Source organism: Myotis myotis, unplaced genomic scaffold (assembly GCF_014108235.1).
Source record: "Myotis myotis isolate mMyoMyo1 unplaced genomic scaffold, mMyoMyo1.p scaffold_m19_p_5, whole genome shotgun sequence".
In the NCBI taxonomy this organism is placed as follows: domain Eukaryota; kingdom Metazoa; phylum Chordata; class Mammalia; order Chiroptera; family Vespertilionidae; genus Myotis; species Myotis myotis.
In genome coordinates, this window is record NW_023416357.1 from 41572561 (window position 1) to 41598430 (window position 25870).

Here is a 25870-nt window from a genome sequence, read left to right on the forward strand (position 1 = left end):
ACCCTTCTCACTCTGAGTTCAATGAACCCTCCACAACATTCCACTGTACCTGGCTACCTAATAAACTATATCATTCCACTTACCAGGTGGTTAGATTTCCAATAAGCTCCACCACTAGGAAAGTAGTTTTAATCCAGAAGATCTGGAAGGTTGATTGGTTGATTAAATATTTGGTTATCTAAAGATTAACCAGAAAACTGCTATTGTTTTAACCTTTATAGTTATGAATCATTCAGAACATATTAGTCACACTTTCTGCTTCTTTAGGAATTCTGGAAGAGTCATACCATCTTAGAATGGGAAGGAACCTTAGTTTTTTAGAATCTTGCAGTGCCTCTGGGCCATAATTCTGAAAGAAAGTCTTATTTAATATTAGTATAAAACATGCAAGCTGCCAAAACCGGTTTGGCTCAGTGGATGGAGCGTCAGCCTGCGTACTGAAGGGTCCCAGGTTCGATTCCGGTCAAGGGCATGTACCTGGGTTGCGGGCACATCCCCAGTGGGAGGTGTGCAGGAGGCAGCTGATTGATGTTTCTCTCCCATCGATGTTTCTAGCTCTCTATCTCTCTCCCTTCCTCTCTGTAAAAAATCAATAAAATATATTAAAAAAAAAACAAACATGCAAGCTATTCAGATGACCCTGGACATAGCTGAGGTTTAGTTTTTAAAGAAATTTCTGATTTAGTTGGCTTTCTTTTGATTTATTTCTTGGACATTGACTGCAAGTTGTTGTTTTTTTTTTCCACTTAATTCAATTTTTTGATAATGTTTGTCTTTCTGGCTTTATTCTGTAACTTGAACCTACATTTTGTCTGCAGTGCCTACGCTTGTAGATGGCTGTTATCCTGGGATACATTGAAACTGTGACATGGGAATTGGTCCAGAAATCACTTACACGAGCAAGCACTCAGGCTTCAGAGCTAAGTGAGAGGGTGATTTCAGCGAAACCATCTCTCCTCCATTTGCACATTTCTACATGTTTCAGTGACCAGGTCTGTGCCAGCAACAGGGGCAGGTTACACATTCCCACTGCAAACACTTGGTGCAGAGTAGAGGGCTGCACTATTTTTTTTTTTTCCTTTCAGTAAGCCAGAATTGGCAGTGGAAGTGTGTCTGAGGAAGACATTGAAAGTATTGGCTCCTCAGGGACAGGGAGGAAGTATGTATGCCTCGTGCATTTCCCTCATTCCGTCTTCTGGTCCCACAGAAGAGTCATAGTCAGCGAAAGGCACTGGTCCCAGTATAAAATGCCCAATTAAACATACGTAAGCAGCTCAGCCCTATTCACTAGTGACCTTGAGGTTATCTACTCTGTAAAGGCTTAATCTTTTTTCTTTTTTTTTCAATATTTTTAAATTGACTTTTAGAGAGAGAGGAAGGGAGAGGGATAGAGAGATAGAAGCATTGATGACAGAGGATCATCATTGATTGGCTGCCTCCTGCACACCCTCTATTGGAGATTGAGCCTGCAACCCAGCCATGTGTCCTGACTGGGAATCAAACCAGTGACCACTTGGTTCCTGGGCCGATGCTCAACCTTTGAGTGACATCGGCTGGGCTTTTTTTCTTTGTTAATGTAGAAAGTTTAACCTAAATTTGTTTCTGTGTGACGTGTCCCTTCAGGATTGAGCCCTTCGTTTTCTCCACCAGAAAACTGGTTGTAATTACAATTTTATCATAGTCTTCTTGCCTTCTCTGCGTAGTTTCATTATAGTAACCACATTCCTAGAGAAAACCCCGAAAGTAGACATGTGGCATGAAATTTAGCCTAGCTGTAAATTAAAAAAAAAAAAATGGCTGCCATTGGTAGCTCCCTGAGGGATAATGACTAAAATGCGTATATATAAGAGAATCCTAGCTACACTTTAAGAACAATTAGTTCGTGACTTAGCGTTACATCAGGGATTGGTATGGAGACTAGTGATTTTATCATTTAACTCTGATGATGTTTGTCCAGATTCTGAATGGTCCCTTGGAAGTAGAGCAGATAGCCACCATCAGGCTGAGTCCTGTTTCAGATGAATGGTTGTCCTTGTCTCTCAGTCTTGACCATTTAGTGTGGGGTTCTTATAGACATGGATAGGGACAAGGGAGCATGGACCCAGGCAGCCTGGAAGGAGCCTTGGTGGAAGCTGTGCTACCAGGAAAGAAGGACTCTCTCCTCCAGCTGGCGTAGTGCTGCCCGCAGCAAGCCCTCAGCTCAGCTGTCAGTCCCATGCAGGGATCGCCTCAGCTGAAGAGAGCCACCTTGTCTGAGGTTGCTGAGATGGCCATTTTCGGACATCTACAGCCATGCCAAATGTCATGCCACATGTCTACTTTCAGAGTTTTCTCTTGGAGTGCGGTTACTATAATAAAACTGCCCAGAGAAGAGAAGGCAAGAAGACTATGATAAACCCAGTCTTACAGCCAGCTTTCTGGTGGAGAAAATTAGATGGTGAGTAACTCCTGATCCATGTGGGGTTAATAAAGGCCCCTCCTCCTGGCTCCACCTCAGGACAATGCTGAAGCACCCTCCCAGCTTCAGGATCTTCCCTGTAGACAAGCCTGAGGCTTTCATTGAGACTGCTATCCCAGCTCAATTTCTCCCTCTGCTCAATCTTTCCTCCCTCTTTGCCCCCCTCATCCCCTCTCTACTTCCCTCCTCCTTCCTTTCTTTCCAGATATTGATTCCAAGATGGAAAGTCAAAATATTAAACTGAGAAGAGAAACAAAGAAGAATTAGATTAGAATTCTAATATCTAATTTGGGATTTGGAGTGACGCCTTGATTCTCTATGAAGGTTAGAAACTGTTATTTGAAGCCTTCATCCAATCACTTCAAAGGTCGGCGTTAGGGGTAGAGAAAGAAAAGGAAGAATCGAGTAAATGATTTCAATTGGAGACTTTGTGCTTTGCATTGTAACTGTTCTTGCCCTTGCTCTTATAAGCAACTCTACCTTGAGTCCTTTCTTAGATCATCTCATGTATCCCGGTGCAGCAGGCAGGAATCACTGAAAGATCCAGTGGATAAATGGGCAGTGGTGCCTCCCAGTTCTACCTCCCAGTTCACATCAGGGGAGAATGAACAGCAGCCTTGCTTCTAAAGGTGTTCTTACTCTCCTTGAGTGAAGCTTAGCCCTGTATCCTCCCTCCGGGGAGTGATGGAAGGCGCATTTGACTGCCCTGTCCAGAGTGTGAGCAAGAGACGTTGACAACTGGAGACTGGATGGGGTAAAGCCAGGGTGAAAATTTAGCGACACCCAGGAAAGAGTTGAAAACTCTGGAGGACAAAACCAAGAACCACACGGAGAGTTTCTTTGTGTTTATTTCCTTGGATCTTAGGAGAATTTGTGTGTTTAAGTGTTCCTTCCTCTGTAGGCCCCCACCCCTGGGCATGAACATCCAGGTCATGAGTAGATGTGGAATGGACTTAAGAAGTCCGAGTCGCCATCCAACTTAGCCTTCAGAGTGGAAGGCTTGGGGGACTGTGGAAGCGTGAGGTCTCTCCTTAGCGTTCTGCGTGTATTGGGAGGTGACCAAATCCGATGGGTGGGTTTGGGCTATGGGGTCCCTACGATTTCTGGATGGCGTCCTGACGTTTTGCTAAGGGATGTGTTAAGTGTCTTCATGAAAGGCTTATTAAGGTGCCCCCCCCCCCCCCCCCGCTCGCCCCCCGCCCTTCAGGCCCGGCCGGTGTGTGTTGCAGGGGGAAGAGAGGCTGGGGCACTGGAGGGCGGCACCAGGATGGTGCCTTTGGACAGTGGGGGGGTCGGGGGGGGGGGGGGGGGGGCGACCGAAGCGTGGTGCCGGCGGCCACGCACTGGAGCCCCGCGGACCCAGACGAGTGGCGGGCACGCTCGCCCAACCGGGGAGCCGGGGAGCGGCGGGCGGGGCCGCGGGGCGCAGTGAGGCCGGAGCGGCAGTAGCTGCGGAGCGGGGGCACCTGAGGAGGGAGGAGGACGGGCGCGGTCTGAAAGTGGGGAAAGAAGAAGCAGACAGGCGGGCGGGCGCCCTGGCCCGGGGGTCACGGGCGCGGGAGCCCGGCGAGGTGGAGCTGGGCGGCGGCGCGGGCCGAGCCGAGGGAGGAGGGGCGGGCGGAGGCGCGGGGAGCGTGTTTGGGGCGCCGCGGCAGGGAGGGTGGCGGCTGCCGGTGCGCGCTGGGCGCCGTGTGTGCGCGCTCCTCCGCTCAGGGAGGAAGATGGCCCAGAAGGGAAAGTTGGGGTGACGCGCGCGGCCCCCCGGAGGCTTGGCTGGGGACGCCGCAGTGAGCCCGACGGAGCGGCGGCCAGACAGGCCAGGGGGCGCGCAGTCCCGGCGCTGCCACTGCCGCCGAGGCGCCCGCCCCCTCACTGCAGGTGGCGGCGGGGGCGCCGGGTCCGGGCGCGCGGGGGAGCCCGGCCAAGGGATGGGCTGCGCCCCCAGCATCCACGTTTCGCAGAGCGGCGTGATCTACTGCCGGGACTCGGACGAGTCCAACTCGCCCCACCATAGCACCAGCCTGTCGCCGGGCCCCGCACCTCCCCTGCCCGGCCTCTCTGTGCAGACCGACGCCGCCGACGCCATCCCCCGGAGCCGCGAGTCCGGGCCTCCCAGCGCCGCCCGGGTCCGCAGGGCTCGCGCCGAGCTGGGCAGCAGCAGCAGCAGCTCGGGCTCTGCAGCCCCCGCGGCGACCACCTGCAGGGGCCGGAGGCGCCACTGCTGCAGCAGCGCGGAGGCCGAGACCCAGACCAACTACTCCAACCTCCAGGTAAACGCCAGGCTCGGCACAGCTGGTGGGGGCCACCCGCCCCGTCTGTCCGGTTTGCACGGGGAGGGGGCTCCAGCGGAGTTGAGTGGCCGTGACGCGGTGGGGTTGGGAGGTTGTCACTAAGGAGGAGTTTACTTTTCGTTTGTGGGGGTGATGAGGGCCAGGAAAGCTGAGCAGAAAAGACCCCTGTAGGGGGGTCCTGGGAGCTGGTTCTGGGGGAAGGGGTGGAAAAGGGAGCGCACTGGGGAGCCGGCGGGCTGGCCGGTTTTCCATGAAGAGGGAGGAAGGCTGTGCCCGGGTTAATGCGAGAGCAGGGGTGGGTGTCATTGAGAGCGTTCAGTGGTGAGTCTGATTGAATGAAATCGGAGCACCCGGACGACTGGCGAGTCTTTGAGGTGCCTGGTGCAGACCTGGACCAAGGATGCCTCGTACTCCCGTTTTTGCCTGGGAAAACCAGCCCAGCTGCATGGAGTCCTAGGAGCTAGGCTGGGGATTTGTGAATGAATGAGGGTGTGTGTTTTGTGGGAGATGGAGGGAGAGAACCAGAGTGGAACCTGTTGTTTGCCCCTAGTTTGGGTTGGCTGCAGAGGGATATAATTGAGAGAACCTGCCTTGAGTTTGTAGGGTCAGCGGAGCCAAGTGAGGGGAGTTGGTTTCCAGTGCAGGGCAACTGTCTGAAGATGAAGATTCTGCACATACATCTCATCTTTCAGGAGGGTGGAATTGTGAGGAAGTGGAGAAAATGGTTTAAATGATTAAAGCAGTCACCAGATATTTCTGAATGGCAGGAGAAAAATGATTACTTTAATACTGCCCTTCTGTATGTTCTCAAAATACTATTAAATCCAAGAGAGTTTTCATTGTGTAAACCTGGCCACTGGGCCTTTTATCCATGTAGCAAACAGAATGACAATGGCACATCCGTGTTGCAGACAGGAAAAAAATACATCTCCATGACTTGTAATGTTACATAGAAGCTGTGTGACATCCACAGCTTGTACATGGTCAGTGGGTTACCAGCAGCCGTTCCATTGATTATACACAATTGTATATTTAATACTTGAAAAAGTTGTTCCACAATTGGTCTAGTGTGAGGAGCCTTCTGGTCTTCATTGGATAAAGCCAGCTCCCAGTGGAGGGATGGCTTATGCTGGCTTCAGTCTAGAAGACCAAAAGCCTCTTTTAGTGCACTTATTTTAGCAGCATGATTTTATAACATGAAGCTTAACATGATGGTTATGTATGGTTGTAGGCTTTTACTGGTAATAATGATATATGTAGTATGATAATATGATCATTATAATAAAACACCATTTATTGAGCCCTACTATCTGCCAGTTAATAAGCTTTCTCTTCTAGCTTTTGGATGTTAACCATATGATGGTAGAATTTCCAAAGACTAGAGACCCGGGTGCATGACAGTACAATCTACCACTGGAGCATTTGTTATAGAGGCATGTGCAGAACAGTATGTTTTTATTTTGTCAAGTTTTTTGTTTTTTGTTTGTTTTGCTTTTTTACACAGTGGTTCACATAAAGTTTGCATTAGGAGAAATTTCAGGGAAATAAAATTTTATATTTGGTTAAATAATTAAATTGGGATATTATCTTAAAGACTATCCTTTTGCCTTCTTGTTGAAAAGGAAATTTGAGGACATGAAGCAAGGAGTTTAGAATAGTGACAACTTATGAACTTTGAAACTTTTTTTAGTTGCTTCAGAGAAATTGTGTATTTTGCCTTTCAAAGTAGCAGGATTCCCAATTTAGTACCTGGCAACTCTAGTTACCCAATGTTTGTTCAATGAAAGAAAGAATAATGAATGAATTCATTCCCTATGTTTTAGTACTTCCCTCAAGAGGCTACTTAGAGACCGAGTGGAGTAAAAACTGGAGGGAAAGTGAGTCCCAATTATTAGCAGCTAGTATAAACTTGTATAAACATCATTGCTACTTGGCTGAAGTGTTAAAAGGCTTGACCTGCATTGGAATTTAACTCACTGCTTTATCAACAAGATTTCCAAAGAAGAGCTTAATTCATTCCAAGCTATTACTAGGAATGTTGGGAATGAAACTGGTGGTTTAATGATTCAGCACTAATTTGCATGTGTAGATCTCAGAAACTATAGATTTGAAATTAAATATGAGACCAGAATTATTATACAAATCCTACAGAATTATTACTGCAGAATTGCTTTAATATATTTAATAGTATCCTTTTAGGACTTGTGATTCAGTGTTATATATATTTTTTTCAATCTTCACATGTTCCATACTCTTTTGTAGTTAAGGTAATTTTGTAAAAACTACTTTTATTTCTTCTTAGAATCAGAATTCTTCCACCTAAGAGTCTGAGATAGTTGCTAGTCATGGCTTCCATGCTCCCCCTCTCTAAGATGCTCAAGTAGAAAAGTAAAGTCTTTGCTATGTTGTCCTGTTTACAGTGCGCTATAATAATTGTTTTTTAAAAAATTCCCTTTGTACATCAATTATAAACCATATCCTCATTATTTACTTGGTCTCTGATGTTCCCCAGAGTACAAAAATGTGTGCTTGATCTCTCACTCTCTCTCCTTTCTAGCAATAATTCACCTCATTAAGCTTTTAGAATGATGAAGCATTATGATGTCAAACATGATGTCAACAGGAACCTTCCTGAATACCTAACTTACAAAAAATTATAAACATTAATAATTCATATGCAGTACAATGATATCATATGGGTTTCCATTTCTGGTAAGAAATTAGATTTGTCTCCAATTGCTGTAAAAATGCAACTTCCTAGCAATTCCTCTCCATCTTGTTTGCCTTTTTAAAAATAGTACTCCTACAGGAGAATCCTGCAGAATGCTCACTTCTGATGCTGTGCCAGTTTTGTGATTCTTGTTCAGAAATCCTCAGAGGAGAGAGTTGAACCCCTCTCTAGGGAGATCCGGGGGTTCTTACACGTCTTTTCTCATACCAGCCAGTGCAACTGGGGAGGCAGCTGAGACTAGGCAGCTAGTTGTAGAAAGTCTGTATTGACATACAGTCAACTGGCAGCCATCTCTATATAGGTTAACTGTTTTGTGGATCGGGCATAGGAGGTGGAGTTTCCAAATGATTTTGTGCTGATAGGTAGCGTTGCCAGTTCCCACTTTCTCTTCCATTCATCATGCTGACTTATGCATTTAGCCAGTATTTGTGCCAGGCGCTGTGGTAGACACTAGGGATCCAGGGAATAGCCATGGAGTTTGGTAAGGAGAGCCGGTGAGGATGGAGAATCTCTTGCAAAAGAGTGTGTCTAAGCCACTGATTAATGACTTCTATAATATTCATTCCATGGCCCCCACCCCCACCCCAGAGTTTAAAGGGAAAAGCAATAGATATTTTTCTGACCTTGTGGTAAATAATTAATGAGATTTCTATTTGGGGGAAGGATAGAACTGTTTTGAAAAGTATTATTTTTGCTCTATAAGTCTTTAGTGTACATGAGAGTCACTTGGAAGCCTTGATAAAATATAGATTCTGGCCCCAAATCCCAGTTTCTGATTTAATAGATCTTGGGCGGGGCCTGGGGATTTGGATTTCTGACAAGCTTCCAAAAGATGCTAGTGTGGATGTTCTGGGGAACCACACTTTGAGAACTGCTGCTTTTAAATGCATTAAACTGACTGTCGGTTAACGAGTATAGGGCAGCACATCCATGTATTTGGGGTACTAGTTATAGCTCTGTCTTCACCTTAGTTTGCTTTTATATGGGCCACCTGCTATCTCCATTCATGAAGTCGAACTCTGAGGTGCCGAGGCTGGCTGGAAAGTTTGTCGGTGCGGAGAGTGCTGGCCATGTAGCCCACTCTGGTTTCTTGAAGTGTGACTTCCCCTCAGGACCCATTGGGGTTTGTAGATGCTGGTGTCTTGCTTTGCCAACACCGTGTCACATGTGCTCTGTCCTGCGGGAGCCCTGTCCTGCCTGAGGGAAAGTTGCAAGGCAAGGGAGGAGCTTAAACAGGTCCACATGACATGGTACATAATCACGTTCAGTCCTCAACTCTTGAAGTTCTTGCTAGCCATCTTCACCATGTTTTTTCATTTTAAAATGGAGCATAAGTCTTACAAGTTGATTTAGTAAAACTCAAATTTACTTTCTGCCATAGCTCAGTTTTCACTGTTTTCTTTAGAGTTACATTAATTTTTAAGGACTATCAGATAATTCTCCCTTATTTTAACTTTTGTTAAATAAGTCCTCAAAACAGAAAGTAACGTAGTGCAAGCTGCTCACTTTCCAGAGGTGCTACTTCTCTTCTGAAATGCCACCCCGGTGACCACTGGGCAAGACAGGCCATGCTGGCGAGGACAAATCTTGTGGCACCAGGTTGATGATGGGTTAAGGCCAGGAATCAGAATAGGAAGGAGGGAGTGAGCCCTACAGAACCAGGTGGGAAGGCAGAGTCCAGAATCCAGAAGACCAGCAGAGTTGGGGAGGAGCAGGTGAGTCCTCTGGGGCCAGGTGGGCAAGTAAAATCTGGAATTCAGGGACTTGGCAAAGGTGAGAGTTGTTGAACCAGTTGAGACTTCTGATTGGGGGACAGACGCTGTTTACTTCCTTCTATTTGGATTTCTCCCCTGAGGGTGAAGAGCTCGGTGCCTGTAGGAGACACGGGCGACCAATCAGAAGGCTGTAAGTAACCTCTGCACCTAGGTGAGACAAGACTAACCCACCCGGCCTTCCTCACACCTGATCAAATAGTGTCTGAACAGGAAACAGATATTCATAAGGGCAATATTCATAAGGGTAATTGAAAATTAATCTAATGACTATTTCAGAAGTGCTAGGATGAAAGAAAATAATTCCAGTGATGCTGAAGCGCCCTAAGATAGAAAAGGGGAACTTAGAAAAAGGCAATAGGAGGAAATGGTTATGGGAACCCAAGAAAACAAACCTATAGGATAGGGAAGACCCAGAAGCTGTGGTCTTAAGGAGAAAGCAACAGTTGGAAGTCTGTGGCCTGGCAGGGGAGCCAAGGGAGTAAATACTTCCCATTCCATTGTCCTCCCGTTCATCCACCTCCAGCCAGACGGGTACCTCCTTTGGCCAAACACATCTGGAAACCAGAATGGCCAGGGAGCCCATTGACGGAGGTTTCCAAGAGCAGGGCAGAGAGTATCCTGACCGTACCCCAGAAGCCCCTCTGTAACAAGTGTTGAAGATGTTCAGCATCATTAGGGATACCATGCTAAGCTCAAATCAAAATGAGCAATTTTGATGATTGCTTAAAATAATGGCATTTTTAATGGTCCTTGAACTTATTGTTTATGTTTCTCGTTTGTTTAATGACTAATGATACAAAAATATGTGCAGTTATCTTGTTTGGAGACCTCTAAGTTACTGCTGAAAACAAACCCTCCTCTTCAGTTCACTCTCCGCCCTGACTCTGCTCAGACTTTCCTTAGTCAGCTCGGGCTGCTAGAACAAACTACCGTGAACAGGTGACTGAAACAACAGACCTCTATTTCTCCCTGTTTTCCAGCCTGGAAAGTGCAAGCTCAAGGTGCTGCCGGTTCTGTGCTGGTGGGTGCACTCTTCCTGGCTTGCAGATGGCCGTCTTGTGTGTCTTCACATGGCAGAAAGCAAACAAGTTCTAGTGTCCCTTTCTCCTCCTGCAGGAGCACCCCATCATGGGACCCCACCCTCATGCCCTCACCTAACCTAATTCCCTCCCAGAAGCCTCACCTCCAGATACCAGGCTAGGGCTGCAACATAGGGGTTTGGGAGGCACAAACACTCAGTCCATACAGACTGTTTCTATCCTGTCCTCTGCCCCTGACCCACTTTCCTGGCCCCTGTGATCTCAAAGCCCAGAGGTGGGGGTGGGGAAGGAAAGCACTCATCCGAGTGGGAAGCTCCCTGAGTGGGGTACCAGCTTATTCAGCCGGTTACATTTTTGCTCAATTTGTACTTTCCTGCTCTCTATACCTTCTCTCTAGAGTCTTAAAAAGTTAACAAGTGAGTTCTACCATATGTTTAAGCTGATATTTTCTATAAAGAATAGATTTAAAACATTTTAACGTATTCACATGTGTTCAGGAGTTCATTTAAAAAAAATAGGTGTTAGCATCTTACAGTGGAAGTCTTAGTAGTTTTTATGTTTTAATACAAAACACTGCTTTTTAACAAGTTACAATATAGGTTTAGATTTTGTTGTTAGTTCCTTTCCCACTTTCTCTCTTCTTTCATTGATGGGTAAAAGCCAGCTTTTATTCAGGATTCTGATGCTTCACTCTTTATCATCAACTCCTTTCACCTCCTCTTTTCTGCCTCCTTAGGGGGGGTACCCAGAAAAATAGTTTAGAAGCATGTGATTGCTATAATAAAAATGAGGAGACAATTTTACTTTTGGATAATTCATCAATGAAGGGAAGAAAATACTGTGGTTGTCTCTTGTTTCCAAGGCGATTCATATTTTTATGTATAGTTTGTACATTTTGCAGCAAGACATGTAGAATAGATATAATAATATTGCCTGTTGTTTAAGTCTTTGTTATTCCCAGAGCACTTTATATACATGGTTTTACCTAATCTACATAAAACACTATGAAATAAAAATTATTATTCCTGTTTTACAAATGAGGAAATGAGGCTGCAAGAGGTAGACTAAATCGCTCAAAGTAAGGGCTGGGATTTGAATACAAAGTCATCTGAATCCAACTTCAGGGTTCTTATCCACTGAGCTTTATTGCCACTCACACAGGCCTGAAGGCCCAAGGCTGGTCCTGGACCTACAGAGTTATGTAGAGCAGAGAGGAGATAAACAGGTGTGTGGGGGCTACCGGGGGGCCTTGTGAGTGAGGTTTTTCCTCTTACATGTTCACTGTCACCCTTCTATTAGCTTGAACTGGAATGTTATTTTGAAATGAATGGAGGATGTAAAATGCATTCAAAATTGGAGTAGCTTTGTCAGAACGTCATTATTTTCACTGAACACAGTGCTTGGCACATTAAATATTATACAAAGATTAGCTGCTAATAATCCTGTGGTTGCTATTATTTCTGTTTTGCTAATTAAGATGAGATTGGTTATTTAGAATTCAATATTGTTGAAACGTAATTGTTTTTTATTGGAAAATGTATCCAACTTTCAAGTAGATGGATTTGGCCAATGTAGACGAAGATTTATGCAGACATACACATTATACTGAAGCTTGGAAAACTGCTGCCATAGCCATGGGTTTGGCCTGCTTCGGCTGTATTACCAAAGGAGATGACATGGTAAAATCTTGCCTGTTGAAGGCCCAGGATGGAGTTTGAGTCCCGTGACTGCTGGGCCCACACACAGCCTTTGCCCTTGTAGGTTAGGGCCTTGGTATTAACTTGAGGTGACTCTACATGAAATTCTTCTTTGGTATAAACCTGTACCTGAAGCCTTGGTCTAGCATTGGGCTTAAAGCCATTTTTCATAAGCACTGTTGTTTTTATATTGCTGCATGTCAGGTGCTGTCAGATGTGCTGTATGGTCAGGAGAATGACACACTGTGAATATAAGAGCCTTTTTCTCTCTCAGAGAGGAAGGTGTAATGATTAGTTACAGGGGTTCATTGCCTGTGTATGTCACAAAACTGAGAGGAAGACCCCTGAATTTTGGAAATTTTTATAGGAAGACACACGAGAAACTTGTGAGCAACCGGTTACACAGGGCACATGTATAAAAAGTGCTGTTTTCTGACATCAGAACCACAAATAACATCCAAGCTCTGGACCTGGAAGGTAAGGATAAGCTCAGGGTAGGTGGGGCTTGTGTCCACCCCAGGCTCCTGCAGAGGGAGCTTCAAGCAAGAGCAGTGGCCAGAGGGAGAGGGAAGCTCCAGTTTAAGAAGGCAAGTGCCTCCAGCAGCCCAAACGCACCCTCAAGTGTCTTTGTGCCACAGGAGACTTACCTTGATTTTCAGCTTAAACTGATGGACATTCTTGGCTTAGAAACTGGGTGACTGTGAGGAAAGCAAAAGCCATTCCACCAGCTGAAGCTTCATAAACTCCAATAGTGTTTTGAGCTGAGCTTTGGCTGGAACTAAAAGTTTCTCTTTCCCCACAGTCTAATAGAAACCCTGACGACCATAGCTCCCCTCCAGAGTTCCCTCAGAGTGATACCCCCACAGTGATGGCCAGACAAAGATGAGAGCAAAGGATCAGCTTTGTCAGTGGCTGGGCCAGCTCGGATTAGTATCACTTCCCAGACTCCATCGTGTGCATGGACTCCGTGAGCTTCCCAAAGCTCAGCGCCCTTCTCTGCAGAGATCTGGCCCACTGGGATGCTGATCATGGAACCTTCATCCCTTTGGGAGGAGCTGGTGAGGGCAGGGATGGCGGCCCATTCTTCTCACCTCTCTAATGGCTGTGACAGGGAGGAGTGTGGCAGACACCTTCTCCCCTCCCCGTTGTTTGTTGAGATTTTCAAGACTGGAGAGAGAGGGAGAGTAAAAGGCAGAGAGAGGGAGAGTAAAAGGCGAGAACCTCTTCTGTGTGTCAAAGATGCAAACTTTGAATAAAAGAAAATCAGGAAATGCTTTGAATAAATGTAAAAGACAACCCTCACTTTTATATTCATATTCCATGACAGAAATATACTTTGCAAGGCATCTAGTTGGTATTGGGAAGTGATTTTCATATAGAAACAATGTTTATACGCGGCATTTGGGTTTCTAGGTTAGCCCCAAAATGTATTTAGCCAGATTGTATGTTTACAATGTTGAAACCATATTGCTTTGAGAGAAACGTAAAATTGAATTAGAGCTAGAGTTTCTTCTGTACCTGTTTCCTTTGGGAGAAACGGGCTTCACTGGAGGGTGGTGAAGCAGAGGGAGAACCTGCGACGCTCCCTCAGGGAGCAATTATCCTAAGTGATTGTTGGTGCTGAGGAGGTGAGGGGCTCAGGTGGTGGAGAGAGAGCTGGGGTGCAGGGAGCTCAAGGGGCTTGACAACTACTTCAGTGTGAATTTTTAACCCTAACAGTTCTCTGTTTTTAAATTGTAAAACCATTATACATAAAAATTAATAACTACTATCTTAGGCAGGTCGGGCCGCTATAACAAAAATCCCATAGACTGGGTGACTTATAAACAACAGCAATAAGTGCTGGGAAGTCCAAGATCAAGGAGCTAGCAGATTTGGTGTCTGGTTAGGACCTGATTTCTCGTTCATAATCCACAGTCTTTTCACAGTATCCTCACCTGTCCCATTTAAGAGGGTTCTGTCCTCATGATCTAATCACCCCCCAAAGGCCCCACCTCCTAATACCACCACATTGGGACTTAGGACCCAAAATTGGGGTGGGAGTGTCAGACATTCAATCTGTAGCAACAACTGTACTTAATATCAATCACATTTTTCTAATTGTCTTATTAGTTTTTAGCTTTTGGTATCCAAATAAGGTTCACTCATTGTGATTGGTAGATGTGTCTCTTAAGTCTCATTATCTCTGTGTCTCTCTCCTTTCACTGGCAGTTAGTTGGTGGAGGATCCTGGGTTGTTTGTCCTGTGGCTTCCCCCCGATTCTGTGTTTTACTGTTTGCATTCCTGGGGTGCATCTAACATGTTTCCCTGCCTTCTATGTTTGCTATAAACTTGTAGTTAGATTTAGAGGCTTGCTCAGATTATGCTAGATTTTAGGGGGTGAGAATACATTTTAGATGATATTGTGTTCTCACATCACATCTGTGTTTGGTTGTCTCTTTGCTGTGGTGTTCACCAGTATTAACTATCGCTGCTTACATCCATGAATAGGGGTGTAAAATGGTAATATTGTTCCATCATTTCTCCTTCACTTATTAGCTGGAATGTCTCTAAAGAGAAAAACTTCCTCTCATCAACTAGTTGGTTTCCCTGGGACAGAGTTTATACAGGAAAGGAAGGTTAAAGGTGTGAATCTTTCCTCTTATTTCCAGTTTTCAAAATGAGATGATTCCCTGGCATTCTCCTGGGGTGACACTGATTTTTGTGTACTTGTTTCTCTGTTTGCTTGTTTAGGTTCACTATGGATCACACATATACTTGATGCATGTCAACTCATTGCAGTTGTTATTCTTTAGGTGCTCAAATTGCCCATTTTTGGCTGTAGGGAGCTTAAGTTGATGAGGCACTTTTTGAAGAAATAGTTAGAGCAAAGTTGATTAAATTGTATCCTTATTCTTAACTTTTCTTTTTTTTTTGGTAGATGAGGACTTGCAGACCACCTGTAGGTGGAGCACACCTTGATGTCTGTCTACTAGTCATTGTTGTTCCGTGCCATTGAGTCGGCTGTGACCCCTGGCGACTCTGTGAATGAGTGATGTCCTGTCCTCATCGCTAGTCATACTGGACCTCACTGTAGCTCTTTTCCTATAATTTTTGTGGCTACCGAAAGGCAACCTGGTATGATAGAAAGATACTCATTGGCCAGGGCTTGAGCTCCAGCCTGCCTTACGCAAGCTTGGTGACCTTGGAGAAGCTGCACGACTCCTCCTCCTCATAAGGTGGGGATAATGCACCCTCAAAAGGATTGGTGTGAGTGTAACAGATGTACAGTCCCTGTAACCTCCCGGGTCCTCGCGAGTGTGTGTGTGTGTGTGTGTGTGTGTGTAACTAAGTCTCTGAAGCCTGGAATGTGTCTTACATCTACAGGGCAATATAATATGAAGAGCACATGTCAGTGCTGAATGGTGACCTAGTAGCTCCTCTGAAGGGAGAAGGGAGGAAGAAAGTGAACCTTCACCTAAGAGCTATAAATGAAGCCATTGTAACCGGCTGTTGTAACTTGACAAGAAGTACAGCACAGTAATTATGTTGGTTCTTTGTCTCTTGGTTCTCAGCTCCATCCCTGCTTTTTCATATTCTCTTCTGTATTATGTGAGGCTAGAAGTCTACAAACTGTATCTCTTAGATTTCTTTGCCAGCTGATCTCCTGTTAGATGTTTCAAGTAGTAGATAACTGGTAGGGAATTGGGGTGTGGGAGAAAGGAAGAGACAATAGCAGGGGCTTCTGCTAAGTGGCAGGGGTACAGGTTTGACAGTGATGGTGCCACACCTCGGCCGAGGAGAGTGGGCTTGTGCGCCAGCCTTGGGAGGTCACAGCTTCTGGCCTCTGAATGTTGCCCTTCCATCTACTTAGTTTCTCCAGCTCACCCTGTCTTCTGTTTGCTCTTTCATACCTTTCAACACCTTGTAAACAGTTCTCTACATGGATCTGTCTCTACTTACTATATGTAGAGTGGTTTCTGTTTTTCTCAGTGGACACTTGGGGTCTAAGGTCAGAGAGAACTAGGTTATAATCTCTTACTTAGTTCTGTGACTTAACATCTTCAGTATTCAATTTCTTTCTCTGTTTAAGGGGATTGATAAAAGTACTTATTTCATGGAGTTGTTGTGAGGATGATATAATTAACATATCTGACACTTTGAACTTTGTGTTATGTGAGGCTAGAAGTAGTAGATACTGGTAGAGAATTGGGATGTTAACTTTGAACACAACTCTCAAGAAGTGTTGTCTACTATTGATAATATACAAGCCAATTTTTGAAGGCTCATCCTTTACCATTTTTATTATAGAAAAGTTAGATGTAGAGATAATCTATATATATAAAAGCCTAATATGCTAAGCATCTGACCATTCGACTTTCGACCAGTTGCTATGATGGGCACTGACCACCAGGGGGCAGATGCTCTGACCAGTAGGTTACCTTGCTACTGGGGTCTGGCCAATCGGGACTGGGCGAGATGGGCTGGACATGTCCTGGATCCCTCCTGCAGTCCTTCCCTGGCCAAGGTGGGGTCCCGGATTTTGAGAGGGCGCAGGCCAGGCCAAGGGACCCCACCAGTGCACGAAGTATAATAAAACTTCATGTACACACCATCCAGCCTCACAGTTATAAAATTAAGGCTATTCTTTTATCTACACCACTACTGTCCTCCCTACTATGGAATTTTTTTAAAGCAAATCTAAACCATTATATTATTTCAGCTGTAATTTTTTCAACACCTATAATAATAAAAGTGTAATATGCTAATTAGACCAGACAGCCAAACAACCTTCCAGACGTCCTTCTGGATGAAGCCGGGGCTGCGAGGGCTGGGGCTGCAAGGGCCAGGGCTGCGAAGGCCGAGGCAAGTTGCTCTAGCTGCGAGGGCCAAGCCCCTTGCACGAATTTCGTGCAGCGGGCCTCTAGTATAACTATAAGAGGATAAGGACTGTTTAAAAAACAACCCTAATACTATCAGCATACCTAACATTAAAATAATTTCTTAATATCAGAAAATACCAAGACAATGTTTAAATTCCCCTAATTATCTCATAAGTGTCTTTATTTAAAAGTATTTGACATATGAAACATCTTTGGAATAAGGCCTACCTGTTGTCACTGGTTGATATGCTTCCTAAGTATCTTTTGATGTATAGGTCCCCTTTCTCTCTTTTCCCCTCACAGTTTGTTTGTTGAAGAACTGGGTTCCTTGTCCAGCAGAGTTTCCCACAGCCTGGACTTTGCTGATTACATTCCTGTGGTATCATTCACCACATTTTCCTGGCCCTGTATTTCCTGTATATTGGTAGTTACATCTAGAGGTATAGTGTGGTTGGATTCAGGCCTGTTTATTTTGGCAAGACTGCCTTTTAGGTAGTGTTGTGTACTTCTGTCAGGAGGCACATACAAGTAATGTCTCATTCTCGCTCTTTTTGTGAGGCAATAGCGAGGAGGGAATAGATTTTTACTTTTTAAGTAGGGAAGTTACTTGATGTTTGGATGAGGCAGATGTGGGAGATGGAACCGTCTGTCCCGGTTTTGGTTTAGTTTTAAAAGAACATCCTTGTTGGGAATCTGGGGCAGGAGAAGGGGGAAGAGGGCCCGGAACGGTGAGAGGAAGAGAAGAAGAGGGCTGTGTGTGCAAATGTAGGTTTATAAATTTAGTGCTTGGCTACAGGAGAGCTTAACTCAAACATTCTTTACCATGTTTATGTTTCCAATTTAATCAACGTAACTGTGTAAATGTACTTTCTAGTCAAACCATATACATCAGTGGTAGGAGATAGAATCAAGTACAGAATTCGTTTTCCTTGCAAACAGTTTTAGAAAAGAAAAGTTAGTGTGAAAATGTTATTGAGCTTGGACCACAGGTGGGGGTCCCTGTCTGCTCCTGTCTTGTGCTGTTATAATCTGAGTGCAGGTAATGCTGTGGAGCCCTGGGTATGAAGTGTCATGCCACTGGGCTTTTCTTTAATTAGGATATAATTCACATAACAAAGTTTACAATTGTACATTTTAAAACATATATGTTTTTATTGATTTTTTTTTAGTGAGAGAGAGAGGAAGAGGGATAAAGAGATAGAGACATTGATGTGAGAGAAACACCCATTGGCTTCCTCCTACTGGGGATCGAATCTGCAACCCAGGCATGTGCCCTGACCAGGAATCGAACCAGGGACCTCCTGGTTCATGGTTCAATGCTCAACCACACCAACTGGGCTACAGTTGTACATTTTAAACTGTGCAATTCAGTGATTTTTTTATATATTCATTATGTTGTGTAACCACCACCATTGTCGAATTCTAGAATATTTCCATTAACCCCAAAAGAAACTCCATACCTATTGGCAGTCAGTCCTGATTCCCCATCCCTTGGCAACCACTAACCTACTTTCTGTCTCTATAGATTTGCTTATTCTGAGCATTTCATGTAAATGGACTCAAATAGCATGTGGCCTTTTGTGTCTGGCTTCTTTCACTTACCATAATGTTTTTGTGGTTCATCCATGTTACAGCACGGATCAGTATTTTATCCCTCTTATTCCAAATAATATTCCATTGTGTGAATATACCACTTGTTGTTTATCCATTGATGGACATTTGGGTTGTTTCCACTTTTTGGCTAATATGAATAATGCTGCTATGAACATTCTTGTACAAGTCTTTGTGTAGACATATGCTTTCATTTCTTTGGGGTATATACCAAAGAGTAGAACTGCTTGCTCATATTGTATGTTTAACTTTTTGAGGAACCCCCAAACTCCCAATGCAGCTGCGCCATTTTTCATTTCCACCAGCATACTTGAGGTCCCTATTTCTTCACATCCTCACCAACACTTGTTATTATCTGTCTTTTTCATTATAGCCATTCATGTGGGTATCAGGTTAGGATCTTATTGTGGTTTTGATTGACATTTTCCTGGTGGAAAAATCAGAGTTGTTTTTAGGAATTAAATGAGGTACCATAGTGAAATGTGGCATGGATTTGGGTCTCAGTTCTCTGCTAGATTGCAGAGCCCTCACCCCCACCCCCACCCCGAATAACCATATTTGTGTTCCTTGGTGTTTTTATTTACACTGCAGCTTTGGCTCAGGAAGGCAGAGCATAGGCCTAACTCCCACACTGGGCCCTCCATTCATGTAGGCACCCATACACCCATGTGTGCCAGAATCCCCCGTGCAGGCCTTTCCCAGAGCTCTGGAATCACACTGTAATGGGGCCCAGCCTGTGCATTAAAGGAGTCACTCAGTCTAAGAGAAGTGATGGGTATGATTTTGAGGAAAGGCAAGAGACTTGGCATTTCAAGGATCCTTAAGTGGCACTTTCTTTTGCTACCTGCGGGAGGTGCTCCTGAGCGAATGTGATTTAGTTCACAAAGACAGCCGAGAGGTGGCCATCTTAGTTGGAAAGTAAGGTTTAGATTTAGTTCAGGAGCTTAATATGAATACCAAATCATCGGAAGCACTGAAATTAAATGTGGGTCGGGTTCCTGGCTGGGGCACAGTGAGTCACACAGTATGTGTTGGCTATTGACATTTGTTTTGCTAATTTAGAGGGGATGGTGGTAAAGATAATTTCCACATGGTGGCTCTTGCAAAATCCATGTGTAGTTGTTTTGGAAGCATTTCCTACATGCTCATATGAATGCAGATGCAGGCTGATGGTGTGGATACTGACAATGCAAACAACACAAGCCAAGCTATGAAGGCCCAGCCCAGAAGGCCTTGGGGAAGGTCTGTGAAAACCCACCCTTCCTACTTTGCCAATTCTTCCTGCAGCTTAATCAGATTAAATGACCTGGCGTTATAGATGGACATGAAGTTCCTAGGGAAGCATTCGTTTCTCCTTAGGCTGCTCTTCTCTGGTTGCAGTGGAATGAGTTGGGTTTAGGCTTTATAAGGGCAAATTACCTTCTTTTCTAGATTCTTTTGTATGATTGATTGTTGGAGAAAGTAGAAATGGTAGTAATGGTAATAATGTGAGAAAAGAGTCGTGTGACAAAAGGTTTTGCTACGTGTTAATTCAGGATGTATTGCAATGGTCAAGTTGCATCAGTCAGGGTCCCTGGGGAAACATTTCACCCCAGATGTTCAGATGAAGAGACTTAAATGGAGAGTCTGCTTACATAGGCGTGAGCAGAGATAGGGGAGACAAGGGACAGTGAGGTGCCCCCACCGGCAACTGTGTGAAGCCCTAGCCGTCCTGGGGTTGGAGAGGCCAGGGGAGGAAAGGGCACTGTTGGCTGTGGGGCCCCTGGCAAGGGCTGTAATTATGAAGGCGCTGTGATTGCCAGGCCAGGGCAGTGAAGCAGGGAGGAGTGGGAAGTAATGACCCCACCCCTCTCTCCTGGTTCTCCTCTGCCCTGCTGCTGTCGGGAAGGGAGGCTGGTGGTGCAGGATGCAGAGGTGAGCCTCCAGGCACTGAGCAGGGCACACAGTGGACGGGGGAGGTGGTTTGCAAGTGGAGACCAATGTGCACAATAACCAATTATTTTGCAGTGAGCACATTCTACTTTTTGTTCATTTTTAGAAGGTGCTATTTTGGAGAAACATCCATTTCTCATTAAAAAAGTTCCCACTGTACTTCACATTTGCTTATGTAAAACTTCTTTTAGGTGGCAAACTTTATTATGAAATCTCTTAAACGTTGTGCTTTTGTTCTTATTTTCCCAATACATTGGTGTATAGTATTGTACAGTGAGAAACCTGCAAGTGAGAGAGCCACGTGGCTACCCTGTCTTTCAGATTGTCAGAGGGTGATTTTTACACTCCCCCTTTTCAGATTTGTGTGTAGATATTTGTGAATTATTCTGAGGCAGTCAGTTGTCTTCTGAGCAGATTAGTGAGAGTGGAGTTGGCCTGGGGTTTTTGTAACCATAGCTGAGGGAGGGGAGGCTGCAGCCTATTAGAGACACCAGATAGCTGCACGTGTCTCCCTGCACACAGACTGGTGATGATTTTGCTTCATGCATTGATGGACTGTGCCGACTTGAGATGTGGTAACCAAGTGACCCGTTCTCTGTCGCCATGAGTGTAATTCTCCCAGGTCTGAATAAAGGGCAGAGGAAGGTGTGTGTCTCTGGGTGCCTATGGGGTTGCTAGGAAATGATTTTCAAAGTGCTTCTTGGTGATGCAGCAGGTCGAACTTTTTTGTGTGCAGTGTTGTCATGGAAACCAAGTGCATCATTGCCTTGTCTAATTTATCTTTTAGTGATAAAAAAATTGTAATCCAGGGTTAACAGATAAAACATAGTGTTTAAAGGTAATGGAAAAAAAAACACCCCAATAACTTTAAGGGGGATACTGCTGTAAGTACCACATCTTTTGAATGGCAAGATTTCACTGGCACTGTAATTCACATTGATCAGGGCTTGGCAGTGTGCCGTGATGGGGGCTAATTGATTTGTTTTCCTTCTTTGGAGTAAGAAAACCAGGACTTCATCCTTGCTGTGGGGTTTTATTACTGACCCCAACTCCTGAGCGGATGTGAATGGAAGGCAGCACACAGTCATTGTGAGTCTCCCAAGGTTACCAGTGATTTGTTCTTTGATTGGCCGGTGGGTTTTTTTTATCTCCTTTCCACCCTCCAGCACCCTCACCCCAAGAGCAGGCTGTGGGCTGACAGTGATAGACCTACCTTGCACAAAGAGCTGTCCTACTGAAATGGTGCCCTCGACTTGCTCTCTCGGCTAAGCACCTGGTCACCCCACCTCCCCCGGAGCAGAGGTGGGGTGACCAGACTCCTGGAGCCGAGTCTGCCCTGCCTTCCCGGTAGTTAAAGGGCCTCTAAGGGAAAGAGCTCCTCCTCTTCTGTGGATTGAGGACAAAACCTTCCAGCACTGCATGTATGATGGGTACTGCACTAGTGTGTTAGGATCAACTTTCAAATGGAAGTACTTAGTCAGGGTGGGAGAACTGAACTGGAAGAAGATTTTATACTGTGTTTCTTAGTCCATCCTTCCCCGTGGAGATTTATCTCCTGGGGTTTCATTCCCCACTCCCCAGCTGTGTGTGTGTGTGTGTGTGTGTGTGTGTGTGTGTGTGTGTGTGACCTCATTTGTTTTAGACCTTTCCAAAATATCTTTTATTAATATTTCCAAGTTTGATATATGTTTGAGTTTTTTGCATGTAAGGGGGGCATTTTTAATCTTGCCACGAGTCCTAAGATTGAAAAGATTGATAATGGAAACAAGCCAATTTAATCAGTATTTCACTGAGCAGCACTGAAGGCCCAAATCGATTTTTCTTTCATAGCCAACAGTGCTCTTTCCCCCCCTGGCCTCTTCTGCCCCATTCATCTATTTACTGAGCACCTCCTCTGTGCCGTGAACTTCTGGTGCACCTGCTGTATACAAAAGGATAGTCACGAGCAAGCAGGAGCCTTAAGGAGGTGGAGGAGGAGGCTAGCCGGGGCCTGAGGCTGCCACCAGGATGATGCCATCTGGCAGCCGTGCTGGGATCCCTTGCTGCTGCCCCTGCATCTCCATAGCTTGCTTATAACTCTGGCTGTTTCCCCAGTTCTAGAGTCTTGGCCGCAGTTCCTAATTACAACATGGTACGCATGCCCAGTGCTTCCTATGACCTTCGGTAGGGAATGTCACCTCGTTGGTAAAATGGCCCCCCGAACCTAGCACTAGAAAAACTAGGTGGCTCTTGACTCCAACCCACAGCATCTTATCTTCTGCTTTGATCCCACTGCTTCCATCTCCATGCAGGCCTCAGGCGGGCCTCCTCCCCACTTTAGTAGCCTGGCCAGCCTGGACACCTGAGGGTCTGTCTGTGCTTCTCAGAGCGAGGTGAGACAAGACTGTCATAGTCAAGAGGACTCATTGCAGACTCAGGAATGACAAAAGAGAACAAGCGGAGTGACCACTCAGATGCCAGGCCCTCTGGTTCAGGGGTGGGCAAACTTTTTGACTCGAGGGCCACAGTGGGTTCTTAAACTGGACCGGAGGGCCGGAACAAAAGCATGGATGGAGTGTTTGTGTGAACTAATATAAATTCAAAGTAAACATCATTACATAAAAGGGTACGGTCTTTTTTTCCAATAGTTTTATTAATTTCAAACGGGCCAGATCCGGCCCGCGGGCCATAGTTTGCCCACGGCTGCTCTGGTTAGTTCTCCGGTGCTAGCAGCTCTTGTCCACCCACCAGAGACTCAATCAGGCCTTTCCTACCCCCTGCCTCTCCCTCTCTGTGACCTTTTCACCTTTACCCTCTGTCCTCGGAGTCCTCTCCAAGATTCCTAGACCCCTCAAGTCCAGGTGAGGCTAAGACTCCCTCAGGGTCTTCTGCTCTAGGATTCCAGCTCTCCCTCTTGCTAGCTGAATATTGCCCAGGCTGTTTTCTCACCTGTTTAATGGGATAAGAGCAGCACCTGCCTCCTCTGGAAGTAGTGAGGATTAAATGGGAGCACGCATGCCAGGCGCTCAGTGGGGTGCCTGACACTTGGTAAATGCTTGTGATCATCACTTGATTGGAGGACCTCCCCTTCCAGGCGGCTCCCCATCTAGGAGGGTCAACCTTAGCTCTCCAGGCCTGAGAATAACCATGACAGCCTTTATCCCACAGATGAACCCCACAGAGGCCTGGAGTCTGTCATGTACTACTTTAATTGACACTGTTTATTTAAGCAACAGATAAAAAATGGTGTCTTATAATGTATACCATCTGAGATTTAATAACAATGAAAGTCCTGGCTGGTGTGGCTCAGTTGGTTGGGCGTCGTCTTGTGCACTGAGAGGTGGCCAGTTTGATTCCCAGTCAGAGCACATGCCCAGGTTGCAGGCTTGATCCCCAGTGGGGGTTGTGCAGGAGGCAGCCAATCAATGTTTCTCTCTCTCTCTCTCTCTCTCCATCTCTCTCCCTCCCTTCCCCTCCCTCTCTTCCTCCCTCCCCCCACTCCAAAAATCGATAAAACCATATTTTTTTTAAAACAAACAAACTATAACAGTCCTCCCCATGTGCCAGGCACCGTTCTAAGCAATTTATGTTAATTCATCAAATCCTCACAACCACCTTATTAATCTGGCGCTATTATTGTCCTCCTTTTAAAGATGAGGAAACTGAAGCCCAGAGAGATTAAGGTCACAGCACCAGGAAGTGGCAAAGTCAGGATTAGGACCCAGGCAGGCCGACTGGAATCTGGGCTGTAACTGCTGTGATGTATTGCCAGAGAGTCTTCCTGGGAGGTGACATTTTAGATGAGATTTGAAAGAGGGGCGGGAGCAAGCCACGCAGATATCTGGAGGGAGAGTGTCCCAGACAGAGGGAGACCCCGAGTGTGGAACACGCTTGGCATTTTGAGAAGCACAGGCAGGCCTGTGATTTTGGCGTGGAATCCGTGAGAGGGGAGGGTGAGAGATGGGGTTAGAGCGGTGGGGGGTGGGCATATCACAGGTCTGATGGGGTTTGTTGTAAGGACTCCTCAAGGGTATTTGTTTTGAACCAGGTGGGAGTCACTAGATGGTTCTGACCACAGGAATGACTTATTTTACTAGGATTGCTCTGCCTGTTGAAAGAGGCAAGTTAGGAGCTTATTGGAATAATTCAGGGAGGAGATAAGAGTGGTAGTGGCAGAGGTGGTCCCAGCTATAGACATAAATTTGAGTCATCAGTCCATAGATGACACTTAATGCTATGAACCTGGGTGAGGTCACCAGGAAAGTGAGTGTGGACAGAAGGAAAAAGAGACTCAAGAACTAGACTAAGTCCTAGGGCATTCATCATGTAAGCAGCTACAGCAGCTCCGTTTTTCAAATGATAACTCTGGAACCCTTAAATACAAAATCTGAAATGCAATTTGGCAGATGCTTGTGGTTTCTTTAGCAAATCAATGTAGCTTTGCCATTTCCCCTGAGAAATCATCCAATGGCTAATGTGAACTTTGCTTTAAGAACACATTATCCCAGGAGAGAGTCAGGGGTGGTGGTTGGGAACTGGTCTTGGCCGTCAGACAGACTTGGACTTTAGTGCTATCCTTGTCACGTAGTCAACTGTGTGACCTTGGTCAGGCTACTGCACTTTTCCAACCTCCGTCTCTTCCTGGGTAAAGTAGAGATAATAACAATTTGCTTCTGTGACACAGCTGCTGTGTGATTCAATGAGGTCCGTAGGTAATGCTCTTCACATGCTGCTCAGTAAATATTAGCGGTTATTCTTACTATGACCGTTTTGTGTCATTATATTATAACTAGAGGCCCAGTGCACAAATTTGTGCACCATTGGGGTCCCTCAGCCTGACTTGCGGTATCAGGCCGAAACCGGCTCTCCAATATCCCCCAAGGGGTCCTAGATTGCAAGAGGGCTCAGGCCAGGCAGAGGGACCCCACCTGTGCACAATTGGAAAGTTGACCAGCTGGGGAGGGGCCGCGGGAGGGCTCTAGGGCATGTCTAGCCCATCTTGCTCAGTCCCAATTGGCCAGACCCTAGCAGCAAGCTAACCTACCAGTCAGAGTGTCTGCCCCCTGGTTGTCAGTGCACATCATAGCGAGCTATTGAGCATCCTTAGCATATCATTAGCATATTACACGTTGATTGGTTCAACGGCTGACCAGATGACCGGACACTTAGCATATTAGGATTTTATTATATAGGATGCCTATTTACCTCTTCAAATTCCTTTTCATCTGTTGAAATATATGGCATTCAACCATGTTTCTCTCCATATTTCAGTTCATATTGAGCATGAATTAAAGTTCTTTCTTCAGATTCAAGAGCAATGTACTTTAAGCTATACTACTTCTGATAACAAAAGTATTTGAATAAATATTTGAGTGGAATCGTGATTACTCTCAGTGCTTATCAAAGAAGAACAGCAATGTGTATGTGCTGAAGTCATAGGAAGTGTACCACCCGGTTTCTGAATGTTTCATTCAAGAGCTGCGCTTCTGAGGTG

General features: G+C 45.5%; 1 protein-coding gene across 4 annotated transcripts in view; it reads left to right on the forward strand.

Annotated features, from left to right (window-relative positions):
* PDE8B (phosphodiesterase 8B) overlaps window positions 1-25870 on the forward strand; it is a 205955-nt gene that overhangs the window by 20375 nt on the left and 159710 nt on the right. For 2 of the 4 annotated variants that reach the window (XR_004967485.1, XM_036308858.1), the window contains exon 1: window positions 3874-4728. The exons of 1 other annotated variant lie outside the window; for it this stretch is intronic. Coding sequence is in view for 2 of the 3 variants with exons in the window: in XM_036308858.1 (XP_036164751.1) it covers window positions 4387-4728 (342 nt within the window). In the remaining variant the exon portion in view is untranslated. Of the gene's footprint in view, window positions 1-3872; window positions 4729-25870 lie in introns of those variants that run through there. One more of the 4 variants, XM_036308859.1, reaches the window with a different exon arrangement.